Below are 26,447 nucleotides of genomic sequence, written 5' to 3'. Positions count from 1 at the left end.
TTTTAGGCCCTCACCCTTCCCTTGAGTCTTGTGCTGGCTAGCTAATCTAGCTGCCTGCAGTCTCCTCCCACCTCAGTCCATTCCTGGGCTGCTCCTCAAAAGATCCTTCGATTCCATGACTTGATTATGATCCAGTTTACCGCTTTTTGATAGTTCCCAGTACTGCAGGAGAAGGCTGTAGCTAATCTGAAGCATGGCATGCAAGGCTGGGCACAATTACCTTTCCAGCCTTACACCTTTTCCCGTTCATAACTGATGCCTTGCAGAATTTCAGCCTTGGGAGCTTGCCCTCACTCTTAAGCCTCTCCTGACTCCATGAATTAGTGGGGCTCCCCTCTGTATTACTATAGCAGTGACTAGATAGTGCATATTTGATATTGGAGCTCTTGTTTATCTAAAGATCAGCATCATTGCTTAGCAAATTGCCTATGTATGTTCAGTAAATTAAAAAAGGTAACTGAATTACTTCCTATTTGGACAGAGCTTTCTTTTTTTTTTAAAGATTTTATTTGTTTATTCATGAGAGGCACAGAGAGAGAAAGAGAGAGAGACAGAGACAGAGACAGAGGGAGAAGCAGGCTCCACACAGGGAGCCCGATGTGGGACTTGATCCTGGGTCTCCAGGATCACACCACAGGCTGAAGGTGGCGCTAAACCGCTGAGCCAGCGGGGCTGCCCTGGACAGAGCTTTCTTAAATCAAAATCACTAGTCCTAACAGGTTCTACTGGCTCCAAATGATGACCTGTATGTTTGAGGCCACATTCGGCTAATCACATATTTCTGTAGACAGGCGTATGAGGTCAAAGATACATGGGATTCCCTCTGAAGTTGGCTTAGGTGAAATAAATTTGATTTTTGATAGATACACAAAACACCATAAATCACTTTCATATAAATATGTTTTATTGCAGATAAGTTATAATTATTTACATGCTGTAACACATCACAACATAAATTTACCAAATATTTTTCATGGTGGGATGCTGTAGGTTTCAGATAATAGTTTCAGAAGAACCACAGATTAAGTGAAGAGACTTACAGCTTTATTGACTCTACAGCTCTCGGTTGCTAAATGCTAGAAGTCAAAGGCAGTGTTTCTCAGTCCTACCTGTCACCACTTGCATGCAGAAACCTAGGAAGCAAATACAAGAGAACTGTCGTGTTTCAAATCCATATTGCCACCAAAGTTTACAATGGGCTGAGTTATAATTCATGTTGTAAAGCATTTAATTCTTGCATAAAATATACAGTTCTATTAAGATTAGTATAAATCTACTTATTTATAAACCCTGGCTTAAAAACAAGGACAGGATGCAGCCTGCACATGCATTGAGAAGGACAACCTAGCAAATGTTTGTGACCTTAACAGTGTTTATTCACTTTCTTATTATTATTGATCTAGGAAAAAAACCTCAAAAATTGTAGATTTAAACTTCTCTTGGTGATAACTAATGGCAATGAAACTCTAGGAAAGACCCGAGGCACTCTCACTGATTTATGCTGGTGGAGAAAAATCTATGGACTGTAGAATGTCACTAAGGTATAATTTGGCAAGTCTTCTTTAAGCCACATCTCTAGCAGGATCATCCTGAAGTGCAATAAAAAGTCACCGAGGCTTGACTGCTTATTTCTCAAAAAGTGAATAAAGTGCTAACAGACCTTGAACAAAAATGAAACAAGTAGGTGGGCCTGGAAATTCCAAACCAAGTTCACAAATATACCTTAAAGTTATGTTCCAAGGTACCAAATAGAGAGGCCTTGACTAAAAAGGAAGAGAAGAAGGAAATAAATTAAGGAAAGACAGAAAAATAGAATTTTTCCATCTCTTCACACCTACCCCACCAACCTGAGTAATATGCACAAAGCAAACGAATGGGTGAGGAAGATGGATGCACAGCTTTGCAAAATGGTGATGTGCTCACTTATTCCTGAATAAAAATTGTTGAGAAAATTTTGATGATGAATAAGAAGTCCTAGTTTATACCTTCCACTGAGAATGATACTCTCTTAGAACAGGCCTGTATCTACCTTCTGATTCTCTTTTTTCATCTTTTATCTTCCTGGCATGTTCTCCTTGCTGCACATAAAATGAAGAGCAGTTAGGCTGGAAATGTCCTGGCCAAATAAGCCATTGATACTTCAGCATTTAGCATGAGAGAAAGGGAAGTCTGCATTCTATTTTTAAGTGATTCATCTTTAAATAAAATGAGACTGAGCTTTGGAATGGAATCTCTTTGCATGATCACTTCAGTAGGGCTAAGTCAGCAGCTTTGGATTCTCATGCCAAGTGATCAGTGTGGAAGGCAGTACCTTTTACAAATTTTGCTTTGGGGGCTGTTTTGGTTTGCAAAGAAACTCTGCATTTCTAAATTTTGAGCCAGGTGGCTCAAAATGGCAATCTGCAGGACCTGTAAATTTTCCAGTGCTTGGGAGAATGGAGAGCCCATACCACCTTATAGGCTTTGAAAAAATCAGGTTATAAAGCTCTTTGGGATTTAGGCCCAGCAAGTGTTGCCACTAGCTGAAGCAATGAATAAGAGTTTATGAGAATAAGTAGTTTAAGGTAATTTAAAATATATATTCAGTATGCATAATAAAAATATATCCATACAATGATCTTGACGCTATCATAATTTTTCTCTAAAAAAATACTCCCTTGAAAGTGCTATCAGTAGCTCCCTTTCTGTCTGTTTTGAAAGGCAAATTCCCTGGCTCTGCAGTACTGTAGTTAATTCTCATGTCATTCCTAGAGTCTTCCCTTTTCAGTGGTAATAATAATGTGCAGTATATTTTTCTCACTCTTAGCTTCTTCCTTGCGAAATGCTAAGTATGAATACTGAGAGTTAAAAGGGACAATAAATTGGAATGAAGGTGCTACCTGTCTCTGACTCTGAACAAACAATAGGTAAGTTGTCCTTTATTGAGACATATGACTAAGTAGGACCACTTGCTCTCGGAGTCCTAACAAGAAGTGCAAAACAAGTAACTCAACTTGTATAAAAAACCCTGATTAAGACAGTATAACAAACCATGATGTGAAACAATAGAATCAAATCCAAATTCACAATATATAAACCACAGCCAAAACTAAAAGATTTTATCATAACGGTTATGGCTTCCCAAGCCAGAGAAAGCTTACTGTACTTCAAGAATCAACTAAAGTTGATAGATAGCAGGTAATCTGTAACTTGCAATAACAATTGAGTAGCTGCGGGATTGCATAAATGTGTTGTGTCATATAATATCAAAGTTATTTGCAAAAATTATACAATCTGGAATGCTTGAATACGAGACACAACAATGTACTGAAACATACATTTATAAGAAAATGAGAGCAATCATTAATATAAAAGGTATTTTGGGGATGCATTAAGTTAGCGGTGCTATCAAGGTTAAATAGGTAAAGTAAGTTCAGTTAGCTACTTAGAATTTCGGTCATCTATGTCCATACCTTCTTTGCAAAATGTTGTACCTCTTCCGTGTCTTCTGGTCTGCCTTGTTTAGGGTCTTCGAAGTGCCATGGGTCAATACTGATCAGGGGCAGACAGTGAGGGCTACTCCCCCTAAACATACATAAATGTAGGGACTCCCCTGGGGACACCAGGGGAAAGATTTCTCTTGGCCAGTCTGTCTTCCATTGTGGTGTCCCTCTGCCCTCCTGGTCTTCTTCAACCTGGGCCTTTCACGTTTCCTGACAAACTCTCCTTGGGAATCTTGATCCTCTTATTTTTGTCGAATTCAGGGTTTCTTCCTTCTCCTTTTCTTTCTGGGGATGGTACACTTTAAATGGACCCCAGACCTCTCATTTCCGAGGCCCCGCTATTTTATTTGCACTTAAAGTGGAAGAGGCAGGTAAAGCTACACTTCTTTCAGCATTTGGTTGATTTGGGGTCTCAAACTCCCAAGGACACACCTCAGCTCGTGATGTTAAAGGCTGCCGAAAGTTATTACTTGAGTTATAGGAGCCAGGCACATTTTCCTCAGGGGAGGATGTCTTTTTCTCCTGGTCTCCTGTTTGGTTGAGATTTTCATTCTCGACTTTTGATGCTATAGCTTTGGGGGGCAGTTCTTCATACTGCCCGGCACACACATTGGCTGCATAATGCTGATTGCCATTCTCCTCTCTGGCTCTCCCTGCGGGAACTTGAGTCTTGGGAATCAGATGCTTCTCATCTTCAAAACCAGGCTGGCCTTGGCTCTTCCAAGGGCACACCTCAGCCTTGTCTATGCTCTTCTGATTGGTTTGCTGACACAGTTCAGCTGCCTTGGGCTTCTGATGAGACTTCTCCTTTAAGGAAAAAGTTGGGTTTTTCTCCATTTCAGAAGCTGCAATAGATACGTGTTTTTGAACTTTTGATTCTGAAGGCACAGGACCGGGGGCCAGGTCATAAATCTCCCAAGGGCACACTTCCCCAATGTCAAAGTTGTTCTTCGTCTGGGGGGTGCCTGGGCTCATGTCAGAATTGGCAGTGGCCGGGTTGACCCGTTGTTGCTTCATAATCCCAGATTTCTGAGGTTTTCTTGGCTCCTCCAAATGATTGGAGTTTTGGAGGGCAGAATCATTAGTCTCTGCATTATCTGAATTTGAGTATTTTCTATTTGTTTCTTTATCTTTTGGTTTCTGGGCTTTAGCACGTTCTTCCATGCCTGATGTTTGAGTTTTCCCAGCTAATCCAAGAGTCTTCTCCTTGGCACTTGCGATGACACTGAGAGACTTTTGCAACATTGATGTTCGGGGGTGGCCTGGCTTCTTCTCTGAGCTGAGATTGTGTGCACTTGCTGACTTACACACCAAAGGCACAGACTCTGTGGACTCGGCCTCACTGTTTTCTTTCAGTTTTTGTGTTAGTTTTTTACTTGACAGAGACTCTAGTGTGGAATGTTCTGTAGCCTCCTCATCTTGGCTTTCCACTGGTAAACTGTTGGACTCTTCCGTGTGCTCCCTCACATGATCATAAGTGCTATGTGATTTCTTTAGCGAGAAGACTCGGTTTTTCAGGGACTCTTCTTTGGGCTTCCCAGTGTTACCTGAAGATTCTTGTGGGTTCTTCCTAGCCAGGGCAGTGCTTTTGGCTGTGCTGTGGTCTGTGACTTCCTTGTCCTCTTTGGAACACTGCCTGCTAACCGTCTCTGGGATCTCGGTTATACGCCTCATGATGGAACGGCCTAAGCCCTTCTTGGAGCACCGCTTTTTCTGGAGGTGAGGGTTATTTGTAATCATCTTCTTCCTTTTATATATTTCCAACTGGGCATAGAGTTTCTTTAGCTCATCCTGCCAGAACAAGAGCAAATTCACAGAGATGTGGAACTTAGCGGTTGAGCCAGATAGTATTACTAAATGTAGTTTGAAGTTACTGAGCTTGAGCTCTTTAGGGAAACTGCTCTACAGCTTTTCATACTATGTGTACTCACTCACTTTCTCCTCATTCTTACTTTCTGATTAATTTGTGTTCTGTTTCACATAGAGTCTGAAATTTAAGACATGAACACATGCATTCTACCCTTGTTTTATGGAACGAGCCCTTTGGACTTAACAAATTGTATGCACCAGACTTGACCAGGACCATGACAAAACACAGCATAGCGTCTACTGACAAATAATATCCCTAAACAATACTGGAAGAATCATGTAGCCATTGACAAAATTACCTCTAATGTTGGATTAGGTTTGGGGGACAATAGACTGTCAATTACTAAAAGCAGCTTCTTTCTCCAGATGCTGATATACTGTCTCAGATTTCTTTCAGTACTCTGGGTTCTCTACTCACAGATTTATCCTACCTTCTCATCAGCAAAATGTCATAAACTGTAGTAGGAAACATGTATCACCACTTTGTCATTATGACTACTAAGTCAGTTGAGACTATCAAGATCAGCTTGTGTAATTTCTACCATGACGTATGTTTTAGAACTGGGTTAACTCTAAATTAGATGTCTTCAGTTCTTATACACACACACACACACACACACACACATGTTCCCCGCCCCCTCTCTTTTTCTCTTTGGCTCACGTGTGCACAAAGGTGAGCATATGTTTGCATCAGCCCACACATGCTTGCCCGTGTATATGGGGTGAGCCTGAAGTAGGGAAGGCTGAAATACTGGTGTTACCCGAATGTCCTCTGGGTCCAAGCTGTGCTCACTCCACGCAGAGTTGATGCTGCTGTTCAGGTAGGACCCAGACCTACCCAGGTCTAGCTCATCTTCATATGCTTCTGTAGCAATGTCATCTCGGGGGTTATTGCTTGAATGTGAAAACTGCAACAGAGACAAAATATGAGCTGTGGACATTAACCCACTAGCAGACACAGCTGAATCATTTTCTAAAGGTTCTCATGTTAATATCATTTCTTCAGCTTTGATGAACTCATTTACTGAACTCTTTATAAAAGATCTGATGCTATATTTGGTTTTGCTTTTCATGTTACATCTAGACCTCTGGGGCAATATTAATACGTGGTTGCTTCTCTGACTTCTATTTTCATCCTTGTCTTTTCTCTAGGCTTCCAGTGTTCACTGACATTACTTTTCTTCAGTGATACTTGCATTTTGAAAGTGAAATAAGTAGAAAAATCCAAACAAATGTTGTCCAAGACCCACTGACAGCTGGATGGAAATATATTTTTGAGCAGTGGGGTCTACCTTGTGTTGATCATTTTGCTTCACATGGATGAGGCTATATTTCATCCAGGGGTACGACTAGCCCTGACAGACAGTGCTTTTCAGTCTTCTAAACACAGCTCAAAAAAAGTTGCTTCTAAGACTCAGGGGACAGATCTGAATTCCAGCATCAACTGCGTTGACAGTCAGGTATGAAACCAATCCCTGAAGCTCTCTGGAGCACAGTGCTCTCTCAGCCTAAAGTGATGATATATAAGTTTAAAATTCAAAGGTTCACCAAAATTACAGTATTTTTTTCTCAAACTCAGTATTCTCAAGTTCCTCCATCATATTTTGAGATATTTTTATGATTTTCACATGGTCTTTTGATATCTTTTAGTTTCATGTACTCTTGCTATCTCTATTCTTCATCAAATGGAGACGTGAAGAATGAATTAGGTAAATGATGGAAAGCAGGGAGAATAAAAACAATTCAGCCCCTTCACACAATATATAAACCGAGTGACTGTCCTATGGAAAATTGAGAGAATGGCTTAGGGAACATGGGTACTCTTCTCTCAGCTTGTCATCAGGTCAAATATTCCTTTAAAAAACTAAGATCACTTTCATGATACAAAGCTATTTTAATGTCAGTGTTTGTTAAAATACTTAGGTGGGCAGGTGAACATTAATACAGCATGTGAAACAGCAATTCCCTATGTAAGGAATCACGAATGTTTTGTAATTGGGACTGACTGAGAAACAACAGAAACGGATGAATCTGTCCTTCATTCTTCCACATACATGTGTGGATCTGACATGCATCAGGAATTTAAGGCTATAAATATGAATAAACAGTGTCCCTGCCCTCCAAATTCTCACATGCTACTAGGAAACCACCCAGAAGTTATTTGTAAGAGTGGAATTGGTTTTCTTGAGCACAGTCTTAGAGATGATCATGAGTTTAAGGAACACTGCTTTGTCAGATATTGTCCATTTTCTGCTTTACTATTTGTCCTCAGTACTTATATCTAAAATAGCATTTTAAATATTTAGCTTATTTATTTATTTTGTCCTGTTTCCACCTTCTCCACAATAGAAGCACCATGAAAGCACATTACCTGTTCACTATTCTTATTCCAGGATATAGAACAGTGCTTAGCAAAACCCCTCAGTGGTTTTGTTAAATTACCTGAAGTTGAGATATAATTCACATACCATAAAATTCTCAAATTTCAATTGTACAATTGAGTGCTTTTTTTTCTATATTCACTGTGCTGTGTAAGCATCACCACTATCTAATTCCAGCATATTTTCATCTCCCCCTAAAGAACCTTAAATCCATGAAGCAGTCACTTTTGTTTCTCCTCTTGGCTAGTGGCAACCATTAATCTACCTTCTGTCTCAACAGAGTTGCCTATTCTGGACGTTTCATATCAATAGAATCACACAAGATGTAGCCTTTTATATCTACCTTCTCTCACTTGGCATAATGATTCTGAGGTCTGTACAAGTTTGTAGCGTGTATCAGTGCTTTATTCCTTCTTATTACTGGATAGAGTTACATGGTCGAGATACACCACATTGTGTTTCTACAGTAATCAGTTGATGGACATTTAGGTTGCTTCCACTTTTTAGCTATTAATAATAGTGTTGCTAGGAACATTCATGTACAAACCTTTTTTGTATAAATGTGTTTTCAGTTCTTAGAATTGAATGAACAGTGTGAGTACACAGTACAGCCATCTAATAAAAATATAACCATGTAATGCAAAGTATGAAAATGGATAAGATAAACTGCAGTAACAGACTAATCCATGAAGACTGTGGCTATCTGGTGTAATTCAAGTAAGGAAGAAAGCAGGCATTTTGCTCTGATTACATTTGTTTGCCCTTTCAATCAGGCTGAATTTCTATGTTTTGCTTATGAGAGAAGGTAAAGCCAGAAGTGAATTAAAAGCAATTACAATTCTTGCCTCAGCTGTGCTAATATTATATTGTGTGGTACTAATACAGATACATAATGTCCTAACACTTTTTTTCTATATGTAAAAGAGAAAAATAATAATAATGCTATAACTTGTATGCTTTTCCCCCCACACTCTGATATATATTATTTCATTGGAAGCAGCTCTATTGCTATCATGTAATAGGTGAAGAAACTGAAACTTAGAGAGATGAAAAGTCTTAGCTAACATCATACCGCATAGCTATTGTAGGTGGGGCACATACTCATAATCCCTGTATTCTGAGTGCCGGCCCTTTCCCCCCCACACTGGTATGCTGTCTAGATAAGTCTTTGTCAGAATCCATCATTATAAAGCAAGATTCTTCTGTACACAATATAATTATTATTTATATAAAAATTCTCTGAATGTTTACAACACAATGCTTCCTGAATGTAAATCTAAACAAGAAGATTCTTAGAATAGGATAATTCTCTTTAAAAATAATTTTGATGTTACAGCTACAACAAAAGTTACCTTGAACCTATAATTAAAACATAACTGGATATAAAAATATTTGAGAAAGAACTGAATCAGATGATGAGTTTTGCACAAACAGAAGTATTTAAAAATTATATGGGATGTTCAATAAATCCCAAAAGAGACATCTAGTTCCCTGAAGAGCGAGCTTTAAAAACATTTTAGAGTGTCAAGCAAATCTCCACAGCCTCCTTTCCCTATATTGACAGGTATTTTTTAAAGGAGAAACAACTCCATGATTATGTAAAAAAGCTGTCTTGCAAGAGAAAAGTAATTTTAAAGGAATACCTTTGGAATCAAAAGCAACCCAATGGTGACTGTCACAGTCAAATGAGTATGTGCAAAATACAGCATTAGCATCCAGTCAGACTGAAGTCTTGAGGCAAGAACGAATCTGAAATGAGAATTCACCACATTAGTAATCCAAAGAGACTTCTATTTAAACCACTAGGATAATCGGGACCTTTTTTCCTCAGTGTATTAAAAAAACAAGCAAGCATGGAAAATGTTGTATTGCTGTTTCTGTGGCATACATTTTCATCACAGAAGAATAAAGCCTTAAGTAACCCTATTTGGATACATAAGATATGAACCCTTTGTTATTTATTATTCTAAGTTATAAGTAGTGAGAAAGATAGCATATAGATATATAATGTGCTAACCATTTCCTGGAATAGTTATTTTGTATATAAAATGAATGTCTAAAATAAAAGCAGTGAAAACATGTGAATTCAAAAGAACAGATTCACAAACTGGTGGTTTCAGGCAAATTTGGGTTATAAGACACAGCCACATAACTCTTGATTCCAATCTTTTTCATTTGAAAACATAAATGAAGAAAAAAATCTAAGAAAAAAAAGAGTGGGTAATTATTTGCTTTGTGAACGCCCTCAGAGGCTTAGATGATAATGCAATGGGTAAAATGAATATACTAATGGTTTGTAAAACACATCTTTTAAAATCTAAATTTTAGCTGTTGTTAAGTATCAAATTGTTTTAAAATAATTTAAAGTCTTATCTTGCTGAGGAATTTACAAAGTTGTGTTCTAGGACAGTCCTGCAGGAAATATGTATAGGAAAAGTTCAGTACTGGTATCTACCTTGGTGATTTTGGAATATTTTCATAAATCAATAGGTATATGTAAAAACTAAAACTCAGGTTTTAAGGACTCATTATTTTCCAGAAACTATCCAGTGATGCTTTTATTAAGGTCATTTTGCAACCATATTCTTTTAATTTTTTCCCATTCACTGTTTATCCACAAAAGCTAAATATGAGATTTTATTGTGTTTGGAATTAGAGAATTAGCATTTTTTAAAAAGATTTATTTATTTATTTGAGAAAAAGAGAGAATGGGAGCAGTAGGAGGGGCAGATGGAGAGGGAAAGAGAGAGAGAAGTAGATTCCCCACTGAGTGCAGAGCTGGGCTCATCCCATCACCCTGAGATCATGACCTGAGTTGAAATCAAAAGTCAGATGCTCAACCAACTGAGCCACTCAGGTGTGCCTAGAGAATTAGCATTTTGATTCAGTGATATACATCATCATATTTGAAAAGCTAACATCTTAAGAAAATGCTGATGATATAATCATAAAACAAACATATGAGTCTAAAAGTAGGAGAAAGTGGGCAGCCCGGGGGGCTCAGCTGTTTAGCACCACCTTTAGCCCGGGCACAATCCTGGAGACCTGGGATGGAGTCCCTTGTCGGGCTCCCTGCATGGAGCCTGTCTCTCCCTCTGCCTGTGTCTCTGCCTCTCTCTCTTTCTCTCTGTGTCTCTCATGAATAATAAATAAAATCTTTAAAAAAAAATAAAAGTAGGAGAAACTAATTTTATACCCGCATTATGCCATATTCATGACAAGTTTACTAAGTAAATCAGTACTATTAATACTTAAAATTTTCATCAAGGGGATTTCTTCCTCATTTTCCCGTCCTGTCTTCTTATCCCTAACCCCAAATCAAGCTAAAATGGAAGCTCAACGTTGTTCAAAATAGAGAGATAGTTTCCCCTGTGTTTGGAGACATAAAAAGGACAAAATATATACATAGAAATACAGAAAGCTCATGATAGTTCACCTATAACTAAATACAATTTTATGAATTAACATCTCTAACTTCTTGGTGAGAAAAAGTGGCTTTATATCTGCCTTGAATATGACTAAATGAATATTCACTCTGTTCAGGGATGACACACTTTTGACAGAGTCTGTGCTATGTCAGTTGAGATTTTTTTTTTTTAAGTACTGAAATAGGATCATCATACTCGGTAACAAGTAACAGTACCTCAGGCATAGTACTGAGGCATAGAAGCAATATAAAATGTGACCTGGAAAATTATACAATCCCAATCTGCTGAGGCCATTTCCAGTACTGGAGCAGACAGTTAAATCAAAGGAGATGGATTTACATTCTTTTTTATTTTTATTTTTTATTTTTTTGGATTTACATTCTAAAAGTGTTCTCATGCACTGGGAATTTCTATCTCAAATGCCAACACAAGTGAACTTTAAACCAGCCTGACAATATCTGGAAGGAACAATGGTTACATGTATTTTAAATTAAAATGATGAGTCTTCCAAAAAGTAATTTTGAACTACTATATACCAACACCAATTGCCCTGAAATTAATCAGCTTTTAAATACTGCTAGAGTTTGTTACATTGCAGTTCTGAGTGGAAATATCTTAAGAAAAAAATTGGGTTTTGCAGTCATTTTAAAGATTTTTCTTTAGAAGATTGTTTCAACTTCTAAAAAATAGATCTAATAAGAACACAGAAATACTTAAAAACTGGGTTTAAGAATAAAAGCAAACTTTTTAAAAGTCTTGCACTTTCCCAAAGCTTTGCTCTGTGCTTAGTAAAGGATTATAGAACAGATTAGGTAAAATGCCTTCTGCATTATTAGACTTTTAGACTTAATCCTTTTAGTTTATTTTTGTTCAATCTGGCAATTTGGTGAGAATAAAAGTAAATCTGTATATAAATATGTAGCCATAGCTTCAAGTTTATATATTTATGTATGTATATGTGTATACACAATATGTATATAATTTTATATTTTACGCAAACAAGAATAAATATATATGCTTATTGATAGAGAATACTTTTCCTGATGTTGGATGTCTTATTTAATATTATTTCATCCTACTAAAAAATTACAAAGATGGACCCAGTTGGTTTATATTATTATGTTATTGCTTCTTATTCCTGGACTTTATCAACATTGAAACCACAGCACATATGAATTCAGTCCATATGTAAATAAAAATTATATATACTTGATTTCTTTAATTATTACTGCCTATTACTCCCTGCTAATTTCCCTAAAATAAGAGCTCTGGAGATTTACTGTGTTAAATTGTAATTCCATCCCTGGTCCTTTATGGCCATACAATTGTATTTCTAAGACAGAGTAGCTTATATATACTATAATTTTTTGAAGCCAACATGGCACAATCAAATTGGGTCTGGTCTATGTAGGGAGGTAGGTCAAATTTAGAACCTAAAATATAGGGAACACCAAAGCCTACCAAGGCTGGTCACCCAGCTACCATTGGAAGTCCTCCCTGCTTAAAACTTATAGGAATGTACATAGTTGTCTTGAGGAAAACTGATCTTGTGAGTAGTGCATGTCTACTAACACAAAATCTTCTAGGTTCAACATGAACAATTCAGTCAGAGCTTGTGTCTATGTGAATCCAGCTAGGCTGATGGGTTATCTAAGGCTCTGTAGCAAAGACCTACACAAGTTAAGAAAGCTATTTTTTTTAAGGCAACCTCTGTGCCCAGTGTGGGGCCTGAACTCATGAACCTGAGATCAAGAGTCACACACTGCCTGACTGAGCCAGCCAGGTGCCTCAAGAAAGCTATTCTGAATGAATATTTAGCATATGTTTCTTCACCTTGCCCCAGTATTAAAAGAGAATTTTCTGAAGAGTGGCTGCTATTATCAGATGTCAACTGACGGCTGGGAGGATACTATGGTGAATAGTTTGGAAAGTGATGGTTAAACAAAGTTGACTAGGTTTCCTTAAAGCAGGACTTCTTAGTATGTCACTCTGTGCTGTGACATTCCTAAAAAGGAGCTATCAACACAGTGTGTCATAAATATAAAAAGCATATAAAAACATCTAAAAGTGATATCCTAATATGTTAAGAGTATTTATCATCTTTGGGTGGTTGGATTAGGGAGTTTATTTTTTTATCATTTTATGATTTATCTATAATAACCACCTATTGCCTTATTGGGAATTTTTAAAAGTTTATTTACAAGATACTTTACCTTGCCTATTTGGGCAAGTTGAGAGTTTAAGGTTCATTGAAAAAACATACTTTTTTTTTTTAAAGATTATTTTTCATGAGAGACATAGAGAAAGAGAGGCAGAGACACAGGCAGAGGGAGAAGCAGGCTCTTCGCAGGAGCCTGATGCAAGGACTCAATCCCAAGTCCTGGGATCACAACCTGAGGCAAAGGCAGCTGCCCAACTGCCCAACCACCCAGGGACACCTGAACAAACATACTTAATGATAAAAATGGAACAGAGTAAATCTTAAAGTAGAAGAGGATAAAGATCAATTTAGATAAATGCTTTGAATGATTTAATTTCTTGGGCAATTAATTTGGTTCTAAGAAATATAGCAGCTGATTGTAGGGCAAAAGTAGGAAACCCTCTCCATGACATAGTCACATTCTGACAACAGAAGACATTTAAACTTATCTGTAATAAGTCTTCTGGCAAGCTTGTAACTTTTTAATTGGTTTGTTAATACAGCATTTCACTTATAAGTGGTTCTAGAGAAGCATGTTTGTTATATTTTGAAACACATGTGTTTGATATTCGGGAAACAATAAAAATGCAACTCTCCTTGGGAGGTGATTTGGGAGAACTGTAAAGTCTGTGGAGCTCTGTCTGTGACAGAGTATTCTCTGTTGCTTATTACCTTGAGGACCGAGGGCATCCCCTCTCACATTCTTTGGCTCTAGTCTGAGTAGAATTGAGAGTCTTCTTTTTGTGTATTTATAACATATTTTACTTCTCATCTTTCCTTCCTCTTTTTTTCTTTTCTCTCTCTATTGAGAGGGGGCAAGACAAAGCAATGAGGCAAATTCTTTTGATTCCTGTCCCTTTGATGGAATTTCCAGAGTTGTCAAATCATAAATACTTCTTTCCTTACTTAAAAGTTAAAAAAAGTGTAGGTATGCCTAAAGTTCAACTGCTCTCTGGCATCATCTATTCCTACAAGGGCAAGATATAATTGTAATTATTGACTAAAGTGAGAAATATAAATATCTTCTAAAACTTCCATAGATCCACACCTTCGCACTCTGACTCCCACTATTATAAATCTCTGTTTTTCTACTGAGGGAAAAGACAAATATTGAAAACGTCTGATTACATTCTTAAGTGTGTCCTAACTTTTCATATATGTCAAGTAACAGAATAACATCTTTTTGTTGCTTTTCAAATTATAGGATTCCTTTTTTTGTTCTTACAGGTTTTCACTTCATTTTCAGATTTAAATAGATGTAAATTCTCAGAAGGTAAGTCCTACACATTTCATTTTGTTCACTTATCATAAGCTACTTTCTTCTTCCTTTGTACTTACTAACTACAGGAATATATGGGCTATCAAAAAATGGAGGGCCAGGCTGTACATCATTATGATAGAAAGTCATTGTTAAAATGTGACAGTGATAAAACTTTACTGCACATAAAAATCTAGTCATCTGGTTGGAGTGGATTTTTAGTTTTGAATTTAGCAGAATTAATACACATAAGTTGACTATGAAGATTTTAAAAGTATAAACTAGCATATTAACATGAATGAAAACATAGATAATTTATCTACATCTACTTTATAATGTAAGCATGTGTTGCTTTATATCTTCAGAACAAAAAGCATTATATGTCATAATAGTATTCAATGCCATTCCCATAAATGGTTTAATGTAATACATTGAGTTAATGTTCAAATAAATAAAGGTGATTAACGAAACATCAGAAGAAGCTAAGAATAGCACTTTAAAACAAAACAAAACAAAACAAAACACTATAGGAATGCCTGAATAGCACAGTCACTTAGGTGTCTGACTCCTGGTTTCAGCTCAGGCCATGATCTCAGGGTTGTGAGATCAAGACGCATGTTGGGCTCCATGCTCAGCACTGAGTCTGCTTGGGTTTCTCTTTCCTTCTCCTTTTGCTCCTTACCTCCCCATCCTGTGCACACACTCTCTTTCTAAATAAATCAATCTTTGAAAAAAAAAAACTATATTCATTTGTCATTTCTGTGACAAAGAAATCAACTTAAAAACACAAAAACACTATCTTTCCTAAATCTTTCCATTATGTATTTTATCCAGTTTTGCTATTTAAATTAAACTGCAACACATCAGAAAAATAAAACAGTTATTTTCTAGCTCTACAGAGCACTTGCCTAATTGTATGGAATATAGCAGAGATAATGAGCTCATTGTGAACTGCAACAGCCATATATCGTGGCTCATGAAATGCTGATGGGACGGTCCGCACTGCATAGCAGAGATAAACACCCCACAAGAGGAATAAAAATTCAGCTGTGAGAAGGACAAAAGAAAAAGAAAAACAATTTTCCATTAGTTTTATAGGTGAATAAAAATGTTAATTTTAAGTTCTTTAGCATGCATTTTGTGTCTATTATAGAAACATTAGTTTAGTTAGAAATAGGTGCATACAAAATGTCACGTATAGAATATTTTTCAAAGATATATTATATATATATATATAAGAGTGGTTGCTGTCTCAGATTTTTCTTTTGCTAATACCTGGCTTTTTCCTAAAACAACTGTAGAATAATTTTCCACATCCCCAACCTAAGTTTCAGATATTCATAGAGCATCTGGGTCATAATGAAGTCAGCAAAGCAACAAAAGCAATGTGTTTATATGCAGCTTCTAGAAATTTAAGCTCTTACTACACTGAATCTGGTTCTACAATATAAAGATATCCATCACCAGAAATGTGAGAAAATAGGTTGTTAAACATTCAGTGGCATATTTTATAAATGAACCATTATTTCTTCACACATGACAGAAATCATATCTTTTGTGGGTGGAGTGCTGAAGGCTTAGTAAAATTCATAATCACCTTGTTTGCAGGCTCAAGCCAGAAGAGACAAGCATAGGATAACACTTAAGGATAAAGGGCTTCAGAATCACACTAGACCTGACTAGAAATCCTGGCTCTATCTCTAATTAATTTTGCATAATCTGAGGTAACTTAACCTCTCTGGACAGTTTTCTTACCTGGAAAATGAAAATAACAAAAGTATGTATTTCATGAGATTATTTGCTACTGAAATCAAATAATGGATATAAAGCACTTAACAAAGTTTCTGACAGTAGATATTAGATAAATAAAGTAATAAATAAAAACACACATTAAAGGGCTCTTATTGTTAAACATCTCATTTGATCCCCCATTTTTGTCAGACTGAACATTGCTATTTTAACTCATTCTTATCAATAATTGCTACAACTCATTTTATGTGTCTTAGTGACAGTGTGTTCATTGGATGACAGCATCTAAAGAAGATAATATCTAAATAATAGAAAAGAAGAAAGCTTTAATTTGGAGAAAACCTTTTATCAAATGCATCACTTCAAGGTAACCTACTTACTTATCTACTGAAACACTGACTTCCATTCCCATATACCAAGATGTTTACCTGCCAATATTTCAATATATTTCTGTCAGTATTTAAACAACAGGTAGTGCCCTAATTATTGAAAATCCCATAAGTAAACACATTTTTCAAGAGTTACTCTAAAACCCTGATGTGGTTAGAAGCCAAATAAAAAGTAAGCCACACTCATAAGACCTCCATGAGATTTATTCGGTCCCAATTATTCAGTATGTTGGCCACTGGCCATGTGCTATAAATGTTCTTTCCAGTTGAGTTCTACTGGATCAGGAAATGCTGAGGTCTTCATGTAGAACTTTCCTTCCTAATTCTTGTATTTCTGTCTATGGTACAACTATTGCCTGTTTACCCAGGTTTGAAATCTCAGAGCCACCTTTCATTGGTACCTTTCTACTTAAAGCTGTTTTTCATATGGATCATTCCTCTCCACACCCACAATGACTATCCTTTAAGCGCCTATAAGGTCACTCCTTATTTGTTACAATTATTTTTCAACTGTCCCATCTAAATCTGGCTTTACTCTGGGTTCATTCATTCTTCATTTACTGAAACTCCACTTTGCTCACATCAGGATTTGTCCAAATCCCTGGTATTCCATTTGGGTTAGCTGATTCACATTTCCATTATAAGATTCACTTACATTCACCTAGGACCCTGGAAATAATTCCAAAAGGAAGACTGCCCCAAAAGGAAGACTATAAGAGATTCATGCCTCAGCAGACGAGTCCTCATTTTTAGGAATTTCTTGTCACCCAGGCTTCATGTTAGCTGCCCACTTTTTTTGGGCCATATTCTTTTGTGCTTGTATATGTTTCTTAGCCCCTGACTTCTTAATTGAGTTGCTGACCCTCGGGTCAGGCTTTTGTGAAGTACTGCATGCATCTTCATTCAGAAATCTTCAGTAATTTCTTCAGAAATTACTTTACAAATGCTTGGTCCTGGCACTCCTTGACCCCTATGACTTCATGTTGTATATCCAACATGATCTTCCAATGCTTCCCAGCACAAACTCTGAGCTGACCCAGCCAGGCTCATCCTCTGAACACTTCAAAGATTCTTCTTACTGTTGAGTCTTTGTTTATGTGTTGCTCACACAAGAAATCTCTCACATTTTTAAATCTTTCACAGTTTTTCCATGTCTAATTCAAGTCCCACCTCCATCACAGGGACACCTAAATCCATTTAACTTTGCAATGCATTTTACTTCCTCTAATCTCTTATGGTTTTTAATTACTGATATTACACAATGCAGAGAGTAATGCCACACAACATATCATTGAGAGAAAATCATTTGTGGAGTCTTGTCAATCACTCCATTCCTTAGCCCCAAGTAGTTAAGACCTTCATGGCAAGAAGTCAGTATTATTTATTTACTTACTTTTTAATTCAAGTATATAATTAACAGTCAAGTGTTATATTCATTTCAGGTAGACAATACAATGAATACAATACAATACAATGAATACAATGATTCAACAAGGAATTGAGTCTTTCAATTATTTTTTCTGCCTTTGCCCACTTAGATAGCAACAGTACTGAGCATACATAGATAAGATTCCATAAATATTTGTTAGTTTGAAAGAATGTAAGTGATACTAGTTTCAGGTTATTAGAGATGTAGACTTTCTGTTAACCTTGCCACTCCATCGAATACTGCAGGGTCTAGACATGATCTAATGGTCATATTGGCATTATTATTAGCAGTCACAACCACTGTTTACTAATGGGCCACTATGTGTTTGGTAATGTGCTTGGCTCTTAAGAATAGAGAATGCAAAAATATTATTAAACAACACCAGCACAAAAATATGTTGAAACTGAAGGCTTCACATGTAATTAACACTATATCCTTTTAAAGACATTATTTACTGCCACTTTTTGTAGTGTTTTTATATAATGTTATCCTGAAGATTGAAAAAAAAAAAAAAGGAAAATAGCTAGGTTAATTGGGATGCTACAATGTAGAAGCATATTTAAAAATACGCGATGAGAGAAGATTCCTCCTAATAGCTAAGCTTAACATTAAAATCATTTCATTAGCAATATCAAACAATATGCTGTAGCTGAAAAACAATTTATTATTCAAAGTACCAATTAAACTAAATGTGATATATGAAAGTTGTGCTTGGGAAAAAATCAATTTCATATAATTAACTTCAAACTAACATCGCAATTAGGAAAGAAAATATGCAGATGTTACCAAATTTTGCAGTGTTATTACGTGGGAGTTGAAATATGTGTTGTGCTTCTGCTTTAGAAAATAATTTCTGCTGTTAAATGGTTTTGATGGGAGGAATGAGTATAGTAAAAAAGGGAATTGCATTTATAGTTAAAGATCCAAATAGGGCTTTCAGAAAACAGGTATTTTACTTTTAATCTATAAGGGATAACACTTTGAAAGTTAACTACCATAGCCTTTTAAAGATTAATAGGCCATAATGAAAATGATTTCACATTATCTTTCCAAAGGGCTGGGTCAAACAAAGAAGTAAGAATTAGTACCAGCTTTTGGACACTGAAGATGTCTCAGCTTTGTGATCTTAAAACAGCCACAAGGGCTGAGAGAAAAACAAAGTACAAATGTCTCTCAAGCTGTGGTACCCTGGTTTGCCATGTTGCAAAGGCATTTTTTTTTCTTAATAAATAACATTTTGTGCTTTTTAGCCCTTTTAAAAATATGTGGCACAAATAAATATACAGATGAAGAATTTAGGGTTAATTTCTTTTAATGTCCAAGTATTTATTTTAATGTCCTCCTCTATCTTTCTCTAAGTCTCCCACTTCAATGTTTCCTGTTTTCATGCTAATTACATGGTAGGTGGTATAGAAGTTATCATGAAGTATTAAATCAAACAACTTTTTTTTAAAGATTTTTTATTTATTTATTTATTCATGAGAGACACAGAAAGAGAGGCAGAGACTTAGGCAGAGGGAGAAGCAGGCTTCCTGTGGGAGCCTGATGTGGGACTCGATCCCAGGATCCCGGGATCACGACCTGAGCCAAAGGCAGAGATGCTCAACCACTGAGCCACCCAGATGCCCTTAAAACAAACAACTTCAATGATGCTTGAGAGTAGCTCAAGTTCCAGTGCTATCTGGTTCAACTGGCATATGGGAGCCTTGATATTCTGGAGGCTTGGCTGCCTTTTCTTTGGTTAAAATAAGGACAGTTATGAGAGTAACAATACTTACAACAATGAGAATGATACTTTTGATAAAATTTAAAACTAGAAATGACTTTATTAGACCACGTGGTCTGGGGAGGGTACTTTTTTGAGTGTGTATGTGGCTGCCAACAGTGGGTGGTTGGTGAATTGCAGTGATTGTGCTTGCCTAAAGTCAATTTGTTCAGCTTTGGGATAGAGAATGATGGAGTGGAAGGTGGATGTTGTAGTATGTTTCACAAGTAGGACAGTGGAGGCAAGAATGACTGTTCCTTCCTCAGCTCTCTGGAAGCATAGGAGCCAAGGGATGGGCAGTGTTGGGGTACAGAATATGCCTGTGGAGGATCTTCTTGTACCTCTGCTGCCCTCTCTGTTCACAGCAGAGCAGAGCCTGGAGCATAGGCTCCTTAGTTCCTGACCGGTGTTTTCTGAATTACATCTTCTGCCTGAGGGTTTCTTTTGCTCTATTACCAACAGGCATAGACAAAACCCAAGGAAATATTTTTTAAATTCTATTGAAGAAAACAAGTATTTTTCCAAGCAGTAATTGTTTGTATTCTAAGCAATTCATATGCTAATTATTATTCCATTTGGAATGACTTTTTGTCCTCTCAATCTGACTTTGTAGCTAACATCTGTTGAATGTGCCAGGCACTGTGCTTAATGCAGTTTGTACATTATCTACATGTATGAAGGCTTTATCGTAGGCTGTGGCAAAATTCTGAATGCCCTAATTTTAAGCCTGTGTCTGAGATACTGTGTAGGTCATATAGTGACTTGATGATTCTATTCTCTTACCTACTGCTGTGAATGGTCACACACTTGCATGTTGGCTTTTCTTAATTGCTTCCTTTCACACATTTCTAGAACTTGGGTCAAGTTTTTCACAATCTCCATAGCATCTTGCGAGGGAAAGTTAGGGAAGGTATATTTTTTTCCCTCTGTTTCTGGTATGGACACTTAAGATTTTTAAAGTTTGATATGGGGCAACATTAATTTAGTGAAATTCAGATACTTCATAGATTATGGACACACATTAAAGATCATGAATATAAGAAGAGTCACAAAGACAGAATAAGATTGGGGACCTCTCAGGGCACAAGGTCAATGTCAGGGCAGCAAGTTCTAAACTCTGTCTTCTAGAATATCATTTTGTTTTCCTCTTCCTGTCTTTGCCTGTGTGTCCTTTAAAGAGGGACGTGGAATTGGGGTTATTTGTTACCATTTAAAAATATATTTTAAATTGTATCTTTTTTAAAGACTCACAGCATTGACAATTCTTTTGCCTTTGCTTGGGCTATCTCACTAGATTTACACATACTTTTTGAAGGGCTAGCTTGAGTGGTTTTATGATGATTATAGGGGTTTATATTTGCTTGTTTATATTCTACCCTTGTGGAAAATTATTTTACTTCTTTGAGATGTAGTTACTGGTGTTAAAGGGCAAGAAGAGAATAAAATGACATTTTATTATTAATTTTATACTTACAGTGTCATTTTCTCTTTGGGAAGCTAAAAAAATTTTACTTCCTTGTTCAATTTCTACTAGAATCCTTGAGACAATTTTGCTGAAATAGGCTTGGCTCAGGAGGACATTGTTTGACTACTGAGTGGGGGATTCACATGGTCTTTACAAATCTTCTACCATTTTCTTGGCCAAATGGTCTCTTTCTTATTTAATTTATCCCAGAGTGTTGTCTACCTTGGGGAGTGGGTCTCAGTGAGTTGAAACTGAAAATCCACACACTTTCCTACTCCTATGTAATGTAATCTAATCTCAGAGGAAATGGTAGTACCAGGCTCTCTGTGATTACTGCAGGAATTGGAATGGGTGGAGCTGTGAGAACGTACTGAAACTTGCAGTCCATATGGATCAGCAGCTTGTTATTTAAGCTATGATAGTCCTTTTCATTCAAGGAAAAGATCTGCCAAAATTTTCTTGACAACTGAGTTAATCTATAGGCCATTTCTCTTCAAGCAACAAAACATAGGCTTTTTTGTTTTCCTTCTTAATGTTGCTGCCTCCCTTTAAAATGCCAGGGTTCCACTGTGGAGCTGAAACTCCTTCGAAGAAACCATGACCACCATGGATACCCTAGTTATTCTTGCTCTATGTCCTTTGGGAGCTGTTGCAAGATAATTACCAGCCCTATCACAAAATCTTTAACTTCCGAAAAGAAAAGTGGCACTGTAAGGATAAAAATTAAGATACAAAATAATTTGTACTTTCAGCCCTGTAGCATCATAAATACTCCTCAAAGACACAAAATATTTTTCTGAAGAGGTGGTATATAAGTACACAAGAAAATAAGCCCACTTCACTCTTTCTAAAAACACTCAAGCAAGACCTTCCAAAAGTATGTGTGAGTTTCTAGAAATGTAAGCCCAAATCAAGGCAAATAAACCATCTACATGGTTAGGCTTTTATCCTTTGACTGACATTAAAAGTACTTTTTAAAAGTAGTAACAAGTGATACAATGTGGATTAAGACATACAGCAGTACAGGGCAGCCCTGGTGGCTCAGCAGTTTAGCTCTGCCTTCAGCCCAAGGTGTGATCCTGGAGTCCCGAGATCCAGTCCCAGGTCAGGTTCCCTGCATGGAGCCTGCTTCTCCCTCTGCCTGTGTCTCTGCCTCCATCTCTCTCTGTGTCTCTCATGAATAAATAAATAAAATCTTAGAAAAAAAGACATGTAGTACCTTGGAGTAAAAGAAGATGCATGTAAATGAAGCTACATCATGAGCATTAATCTAAGTCAGATGAAGAGGAAGTCTAATCTACTTTCCCCTACGCTCATTAAATGGTGCTTATATCACATTTCACCTGTCATACGATAGCCTCATCTTCTACAGTAATTAAGCATTTAAATCCTGAGAAACAACTGCTATTTTAGAATTTTCCTATCTAACTCAGGAAGACAGTTACTGTGGTCTTGGTCTCTTCTAAACATCGGCATATGACTAATTAAATTACTGAACATATTGTCTTGTGTGTTTAAAGTACTATACCAGGAAGGAAGAGAGCAAAGAAGAGCATGCCAACGAAGAAGAGGATAGCAAAGATTACGTTTTATTTTTTTTAAAGATTTTATTTATTTATTCATGAGAGACACAGAGAGAGAGGCAGATACATAGGCAGGGGGAGAAGCAGGCTCTCTGCAGGGAGCCCAATGTGGGACTTGATCCTGGAACTCTGGGATCACACTCTGAGGCCAAGGCAAATGCTCAACCACTGAGCTACCCAGGCGTCCCAAAGATTACATTTTCTACAGCGAAAACATCCCATGTGAAATTCATGGAAATGAATTAGAACTTTAGAACAGTGGGGGAATCCATATTGGTATTATCTTAAACAACCAAATATTTTAAAATTCCCAAATGGAATGTGAACCCAAGCTTATAATACCTGTTTGCTAGATTTTTCTCTATGTCTTTCTTTCAAAGTTGGTGAATAAAATATATAGCAAGGGATGTCAAGCTCTAAGAAGTTTCAAAAACCATAAGATACTTCATATACTGGTGGACTTTTCACAACTATGAAGACATGGGCAAAGACCTTGATTTATAAGAGTCCTTGTCAAGGAATAGTCATTACATCACATCAGTGTGATTGAGAATTAGGCGACAACAGCGATATAGAAAGATATGTAGAATAAGAGAAGGTAAATAGAAAGCTGGATAGAACTTTTTGTGTATATTCTTGTGCTCAGTTAAGGAAGGCAGCAAACTAGCCTTAGTCTCAATTATGTCCCCCCTTTTTTTTAAAAAAGATTTTATTTATTTATTCATGAGAGACACACACACACACACAGAGGCAGAGACACAGGCAGAGGAAGAGACAGGCTCCATGCAGGGAGCCCAACATGGGACTCGATCCTAGGACTGCAGGATCATGCCCGGGGCCAAAGGCAGGCACTTAAACCTCTGAGCCACCCAGGCTGCCCAATTATGTCCCTTTTAAATCACATTAGAGTATCATTACCTAGAAGTAACCAAACAGAAATGTGCTTGCCTAGGTCTGAACTAAAGTCTGATTTAGCCGTGGAATAGAAGTTCCACACATCCTTGACATTACAATCTATCTATTAGTCATCCTTTTGCTGCCTTATTGTTTCTTATAGATAAGGTAAGAGTCTGCTCACTTATTCCAACTTATCTTAGTCATCGTACTGTTTCCCTATCTTCAGTTTATGCTGTGAATGTGTAGTTAGAAACTGACTGCTAACCAACTAAAGAATGAACTCCATTGTATCACCACCTTTATTAAATTTATGTATCCCAAACCTGGAAGCCCCATATTGAAGGACTCTACCCACAAGCACTAAATCCAGGTGTAAAAGATGTAGTCTTCCTTATCCTAGCAATGACATTATGAAGGTAATTCAGCTATAAGAAGTTAATTCTACTCAATTGTCAGTTTTTACCAATAAATTAGGAAACCCCTAGGGTAAGAGTCTTAACTTTTAGCCATGAAAAATTTTATTGCTATTGTGCAAAATCCTGAACATGCACAATTGATTACCAACTTACTAAATAGGGTAAATAGATTTAGAAAAAAATTGGAGATTCCTACTCCCAAGCATGTTTATTTGCTTTCTCCCTTTATTCAGAAGAATGTTTCTAGTCTAAACCCCCTTATCCTTTACATAGCTCTAAAAGGATGGTCAAATAATACAATAATCAAGAGCGTATTAGTTTCATTCTAGTTCAATATTTATAAATGCATCATGTGATATTTTGAAAATTATAATTCTGATTTGCTATGCCAGCTTTATGCCATTCACTTATTTTGACTATTGGACAAGTCAGGGATAGAATTCATAAAAAGACTAAGGATTGCCAATTTAGTTTCTGTAACTTGCTCAAAAATACCTCTCAAAATCTGAACATACACTTTACCATTAAAATAAATGTGGGGACAACTGTGTAACTCCTAGAATTTTAGCTTTAAATGTTTCGTCAACTGGTGTAATTCTGACCATAGAAAATATTACAAGATAAAGGGAGCTGAGCTCATCCTTTATTCTTTCAGCAAATATTTATCAAGAGCTGACAGATACTTTGTTAGGTGTCAGGGATATACTGAGAACAAGCTAAGTAATGGTGTTGAGGAGTGTTAGAACTACCAGGTTGGGAGAGAAAGGGATGAGGAGATAGAAGAATATGAATGGCAGATAATATATTTAAACATACTCAGAAAAATTCAAAGTGCTGAGCCAGGTGATAAATGAATAGTATAATATATATATTATATATATATATAATATATATATAATACAGTATTATCTTTCTAATAGATGATTTTCAAAGCGGTATAGCACTTTAAGTCTTTATAGGAATTTCATCTGATCCAGAAATATTCTGAAACGTCCACAATTTGAAGTTCATTTCTCACCAGATTTTTAAAAATCATTAAAAAACTCCCAAACTATTAGGCCTATAAAACACTTTTCACATTGCCTGTTCATCTGTCTTTTATAGTTGCAATGTTTACACCTTTATTTGTTTTCCATTTAAAGTTGACCTCACAATTTTTTATACAGGGCAAACATGATAATTGAAAATTATAAACATATTTAAATAACAATGGGATTCTGAAAGTCATCTTTTCTCCCTTTCTATGTTTTCACATATTTCCTCAAAGTAGAAACTGAGTTTCATAGAGGTTTGAAGATTTTTCCAAGCAGTTTCTAAACCTGGTCTGAAACATTTGCGGCAGGCAAATCACCTGTCTGAGCAGTTTTGGAGGTGCCCTGCACAGTGAGCAAAAACAGAATAGACCCATTCTTTACATTTATGACCCACATTTCTAAATAGAGTTCTACTTCAGTGGGAAGACAAGTATTGCACTCTTTCAAGTGACTCTTTAATTTGTATTTTTAAAAAATAGATCCTTTTTTGATAGGTAAAGCTAATCCAGAATGCATGTTTATAAATGTATTAACCACCACTTTCTCTCTTTTTTTTTTTTTCTAAATTGACTCCTGACCTAATCTAAGTGTACAGAGCTTCCTGACAATGATTTTCACAGCCTCAAGGTAAAACCTATCTATTGCTTCTCTGCAGCCTGTCCCCTATATAGAAACATTTCCATTTAGGAAATGGAATAATTTAGCTTTTAGTACAGGTTTCTTCTTGGCTGACTGAAGATACAAAAATTTATTCTTGAATAACAGTCTGAGTATAAAAAAATCTAAGGGCAAACATGCTACTTATAGAAATATATAAAGAGAACTGAAAAGAAGCATCTGCCGCACATTAGAAAACATTAAATTAAGAGAGGTTAAATACAGAATATCTAGTGCTACATGCACTAGAAAGAAAAATGTAAGATATGTGAAAGATAAATAAATGGAATTGCTGTAGGGTAGTGTGAAAAAAAATCATAGCAACCACATGTCTCTGATTCTTTTAAGAGAGTCCTAATTTCAAATATTTGTTCCTGTTTGTTAAACCATGTGTCTCGACTTTTCTTTAGAGAAATGTGTCACTGCAGGAAAAGTGTTGAAACGA

At 36.5% G+C, this 26,447-nt stretch overlaps 1 protein-coding gene across 2 annotated transcripts in view; it reads right to left on the bottom strand.

Moving 5' to 3' along the window:
• Positions 1-882: 882 nt before the first annotated feature.
• GPR158 (G protein-coupled receptor 158) overlaps positions 883-26,447 on the bottom strand; it is a 411,529-nt gene continuing 385,964 nt past the window's right edge. For both annotated transcript variants that reach the window (XM_026013682.2, XM_026013683.2), the window contains 4 exons: positions 15,527-15,665; positions 9,376-9,481; positions 6,113-6,259; positions 883-5,273 (listed from right to left, as the gene is read on the bottom strand). In XM_026013682.2, coding sequence (XP_025869467.1) covers positions 3,804-5,273; positions 6,113-6,259; positions 9,376-9,481; positions 15,527-15,665 — 1,862 coding nt within the window. In that variant the 3' untranslated portion in view covers positions 883-3,803. The remainder of the gene's footprint in view (positions 5,274-6,112; positions 6,260-9,375; positions 9,482-15,526; positions 15,666-26,447) is intronic.

This window comes from Vulpes vulpes, chromosome 2 (assembly GCF_048418805.1).
Source record: "Vulpes vulpes isolate BD-2025 chromosome 2, VulVul3, whole genome shotgun sequence".
Taxonomy (NCBI): Eukaryota; Metazoa; Chordata; class Mammalia; order Carnivora; family Canidae; genus Vulpes; species Vulpes vulpes.
The sequence above is the reverse complement of the archived record's forward strand: the minus strand, read 5'-3'. Positions and strand labels throughout refer to the sequence as shown.